This window comes from Monopterus albus, unplaced genomic scaffold (genome assembly GCF_001952655.1).
Source record: "Monopterus albus unplaced genomic scaffold, M_albus_1.0 scaffold40.1, whole genome shotgun sequence".
In the NCBI taxonomy this organism is placed as follows: domain Eukaryota; kingdom Metazoa; phylum Chordata; class Actinopteri; order Synbranchiformes; family Synbranchidae; genus Monopterus; species Monopterus albus.
In genome coordinates, this window is record NW_018127920.1 from 1,168,181 (window position 1) to 1,173,240 (window position 5,060).

The 5,060-nt window shown below is 42.4% G+C and overlaps 1 protein-coding gene across 1 annotated transcript in view; it reads right to left on the reverse strand.

Moving 5' to 3' along the window:
• Positions 1 to 612: 612 nt before the first annotated feature.
• The window catches only part of specc1la (sperm antigen with calponin homology and coiled-coil domains 1-like a), a 20,804-nt gene continuing 16,356 nt past the window's right edge, over positions 613 to 5,060 (reverse strand). Inside the window, exons 14-16 of the mRNA XM_020599217.1 lie at positions 3,608 to 3,724; positions 3,429 to 3,488; positions 613 to 2,541 (exon numbers count right to left, since the gene is read on the reverse strand). Coding sequence (XP_020454873.1) covers positions 2,452 to 2,541; positions 3,429 to 3,488; positions 3,608 to 3,724 — 267 coding nt within the window. The 3' untranslated portion in view covers positions 613 to 2,451. The remainder of the gene's footprint in view (positions 2,542 to 3,428; positions 3,489 to 3,607; positions 3,725 to 5,060) is intronic.

Consider the following 5,060-nt stretch of genomic DNA (forward strand, 5'->3'; position numbering starts at 1 on the left):
TCTCAGGTTCCAAACAATGTAGTCTGTCCCTCCTGTCAACCTGGAATGTGTTTCCTAGCCCTTGCCAGCCTCAGCCAGCCATCCGCTCTCTCCTCAGCAGTTCATCAATCACTCCACATCACCACACAAGTCCCAGGATCAGTGGAGCGTGGTGAAAATGCAACATGGTTCCAGGATTGAGAGGCTTCACATCTTTCTTTAGCTCTCGATATGTTCCTGTCGGGAGCAGTAAAACACGAGGGCCAGCAGTGAAATCAAGTGGAACACAATAAAACTGTTGTAACTGTCAGCATCATGGCATCACAGAGCCCATCAGCACAGAGCCAGTGCTTTCACATGTCACTGAATAAACTCATGCGCTCTCTTGTGCACATACAAAAACTATCACTGTTGCAGGCTCTTCTCCCAGCTTAAAGATACATCACTGAATGTCTAATCAGCTCTACACATTGTGGTGTTGCGTGTTGGCAAACAGCACGATGGGCTTCTAAATGGAGACAAAAATGTGGTTTCTGATGTTGCTACTGATACCAGCTGGCAGCTTCATGTGATCCAAACCACAAGAGTGTGTGTGTAGCCACCCTCACTGGATACATGAGGGATTTCCACTGCATTTTAGAAACTATTTCTACACTGTGACAGGTGACCTGTGGGGAATTATAACCACAGGTCCAGCTAAACGTCAGGCAATTAGTGTGGAATACAAAAAGATTATCCTAGTGCAGCTACTTAATGTATGTGTAATAAAGTCATATGCACTCCAGACACATAAAACAAGGGCCTCCTTTCAGTTTCCACAAACCATGCAAATAAATACAGTGAACTTGGCATTTTGAGGCACAATGAATACACAGCAGTCAAACAGCAGTGCAGTAATGCTGCTGGCTGAAACAGGACAAAAGTTCAAAAACTATTGTCTAACATAGCATCAGTATTAACACACAACGCAAGTCAACGGCAGAATGAATTCTTCACTGATGTGTGCATATTTTGTAACTTTGTGTAACTAAAGAAATTTAACGTAACGTTTGCTGAACAAATAGTTTTTTGTAAATATACTAATTTGCTTTCTTGCAGAGTTAAATTAGAAGACCAATACCACGTTCATGTCTGTATGGTATGAATCTAGAACCAGCAGCAGCTCACTTTAGCTTAGCATAAAGACAGGAATTAACAGAGCTATTCCTGTAACGAGACCATGTACTGAAACTAGAGCACACCTTTCCCAACATGACAGCGCTGGGTCAGAGGCTATTTTTCTCATGAGACCTCTCAGGCGATAAAAGGTTAAGGCTCTCTGATCTAAACAGAAATTGTCAATCAAAAACATTTTACCAGAAAATATAAGCAACTCACTCCTATGTTGGTTATGATGAACTGATGGGATGCACTGCACTGTATGCATCAAACGCAAATACTCACAGATCAGCGTTCAGAACTCCATCCACAGCTAATAAATATTAATCCACCTTTGTGAATCTGTTAGTGATAAGTTTTCATAAGAATGTGTTAGTGCTGCATAACAAAGCTGTAGTAGTGTTGTTGAACATAGCATATGTCTGTGCTTGAAACATTCCCACACAATCAGATGCTGCTGTGTGCAGCATCAGTCTGTCCCGATAACAAACAAGCCAGAAAGTCAGCAAGCAAAAAGGCTCCGGAACATGTTTGGAAACAGCTCCTCCAATCTTCAGCTTCAAAAACTGCAGTGAAAAGGCACATCCACACTGTCACTCTGGAGGATCGGCCCATTCAGAGAGTTCTTCTCCTGGTAGCCTACATCCAAACTCACACAGGCACTTTATCTGCTGAAACAGAGGCTCATGCGTCATACTGTAATGTCTGGAAGCTTTGGTGCAAAAAATGCTGTCGGTCTTCAGTCCTTTCAAACATGGACTTTTTATGAAAAAGTCTCCTCTTGTAAAGTAGCACACTTAAAGTCAGATTTGCCAGAATTGCCCTTTAAGAGATTGGAAACTTGGTTAAGAGTGAAGAGATATTTGCAAGGAAAAGCCAGGTAGAAGGCACTGAGACTAGGTTTCCTTTCCATACTGCTTCTTCAGATGGGAACTGAAGGAAAAGATGATTGCCAGGATTTCATTGCTGGTCACTTCACACTTGGTCCACTGTGTGTTCACTAGAGTCACTTCTCATGCTATACTAGTGTATAGTAAACATACAGTGAAGCGCTTGAGCATCAACTCTACACAAAGCGTCTCCTACGCTGTGCAGTGGAAGGATGGGGGCAGGAGTGTGTCCTGTGAGGCTCTGGTCTGTAGTGTTCCCAAGTACTGAGAGCCAACATGCAGTGTGACTGTCTGCTGCTGTGCTGTGGAGGGGGGGGCAGTGAGGTCTAACAGTTGACTGTGGTGCTGAAATGTTGTTGAGAGCTCAGGAGTGTTGGTGTGGCTCTGATTGTGCTGCAGGAGCAGCGTGAGTGAGACGGTGACATCAGGTCTCAAAGTACTTGTAGATGGCTGTGACATAAGACATGACACTTTGCCAGTCCGGCCTCTCCGTGTGCACCATCTCATTTATGTCCTGGAATGGAAAAAAACACAGCTAAACTAAACAAAATGATATCATTTCACTCTCTCTAACACATTCACTCATTCACTACCCCCTATATAATGTTCACCAAGTAGTTGACTCCATAGTAAACAGTAAACTGAGAATTCGGACACTAATCATCAACATTTTGCATCATAGCTAACAGCTGTAAACCACGCAATGGTAATTTCTCATCTGGTAATGATATTCACCTTTATTGGCCAAGTATGTTACACAAACAAGGAATTTGTCTCCAGTACAGAACCAAGGCAGCCATCTGCAACGCCAACTCACACACTCACACACACACACACACACACACACACACACATCAATGGCAGCGCTGTCCCTGCAGGGCCATCGGGGACATCTTGGTCTGCCTGTGTGTCTGACTTGCCCAAAAACACTGGGGAGAATGGAAATTGAACTGCCAACCTTTGGGTTAGGGTACAACCGCTCTACCTCCTGGGCCATAGCCAAAGGTAGTGTACATGGCATGTATGCCACTTTTTATGTACCACTGTGGAATTTTTGAGTGCACTATATAGCAGATAGATTTACATACAGCATTCAGACACCACTACAACATGGAGAACACTATATAGTGTGTAGAGAGTGATTCCGGACATAGCCACCGTTTACAATCAAGAAAAACAGCATGAGGGAAAGAAGAAATGAGAGTCAGACATGATGTCTTTCAAAAAGAAACACCACTTACAGTACTCGTTTCTGTACACGGCCCTCAGAATACATGTAATGTCCAAATTAAGGCATTACAAAATTTGATCCAAGGTGGTGTCTGGATATAAAGTGTATTCTTTCTTCACACCTATTATGATTAATATAAATAAGTACATTTGTAGTGAGAGTCAACTTACCAAAGTACACTTGATGCCCACACTCTCTGCAGCCTGGAAAGCTAATGTGAAGTTTCTCCTCTGAGCAAAGGAAAACAAAATCAAAGTGTCACACAGTGAAACAGTCTCTCTAGCAACAGTAAGGATAAAAGTGTTGTTAACAATTAAAAGTGTGCGGTCCTCCTCTGATCTCTCCTTGCCTTCTCCTGGCTGGTGAGCTCCTGGTAGGGGATGTGTGCAGGCAGGTAGGTGTGCAGCACAGCACAGAAGGCCAGGCCATCATTCCAGCTGCTGCTGAAGTTTGTGATATCGATGTTCTGAAAAACACAGCGATGATCCATTTACACTTTTATTTCAATCTGACACAACATTTATAGTTCAGGGGATGAAAAACCGATTTCTGGGCCTGATGCAGTGTACAACATTTTGTCCCTGGCATCACTGCCAGCTACAGCAATGTCAGTATTATTGTCACAATAAATTCAGGAGGCATTTAAAAAGATTTAACTGTGGAGAACAGCAGCTCAATCTGACAGTGCTTAGATTTTATATAACTTATCAGTATGACTCATCTCTCTCATTTATCATCCTTTCCACCATCGAGTGTCCTCTGAGCTTTAAAACCAAAGATATACAGCCCCCTGCAAACACACGCTGCGGTTAAATGTAACTAGATGCTTAAGTGTCCTCAGTATCATAACCACAATACTGATAGCAGGCAATGCTTTAGAGACGACCTCACGTTTTTGTCAGGTATGTGTCTCACAGGATGTGTTAAATGTAGCACACTTCCTGGAGATAACCTAAGGTGCCATGGTAACCAAAACCTATATCATATTACTTAAAAGGGGTAAATATCACTTCAACATGTTAAGAGACTCTAGACACACCTGGGGATTGTCATTTAAGTCATTTCTAGGTAAATGCTTAGGCGTTTGCCTTTGCATATGTTTAAACAGGCATTCTTCGATTTTGAGTCGACTGCACTGCAGTCAAGAAACAGGACCTGCAAAGAGAGGAGCCAACGTGACATTACACATCTGTAACACCACCATTACACTAGACTGAAATGGAAGGCACAACAGACCAGAAAACGTGTCTAAAGACAGATGGTTATAATCCTAAAGATTTTCATGACAACACTGATTTTAATACTGTTTATGGTTAGCATTTTTTCTGCAATAGACCTTTAATGTATATACACTGTACATTACGTTTGTACTTATCACTCCATATGTTGGTGGCAGGGCCCGAAATCCTGGTGCTGGATTCTAATTGCATACATACACACACACACACACACAAGAGACTCTCAGACGTGGTGTAATTCATCTACACTGTTTCTAATTTGATCTCATTGATATCAGCCTCAGTGTTTACTGTTCACTCTCATGTCACTGTGTCAGAGCTATATGAAGTCACTGCTAGTGCAAGCCCAACATTTCTCACTGTTTCTACTTCAATCAACTGGCATCTGCAGTAATTATATCTGCAGAACAAGACAGCAGTCATGAAATCAGGTGATGTTGCTCATACAGTGAGGAACAGAAGTATTTGAACACCCTGCGATTTTGCAAGTTCTCCCACTTAGAAATCATGGAGGGGTCTGAAATTCACATTGTAGGTGCATTCCCACTCTGAGAGACAGAATTT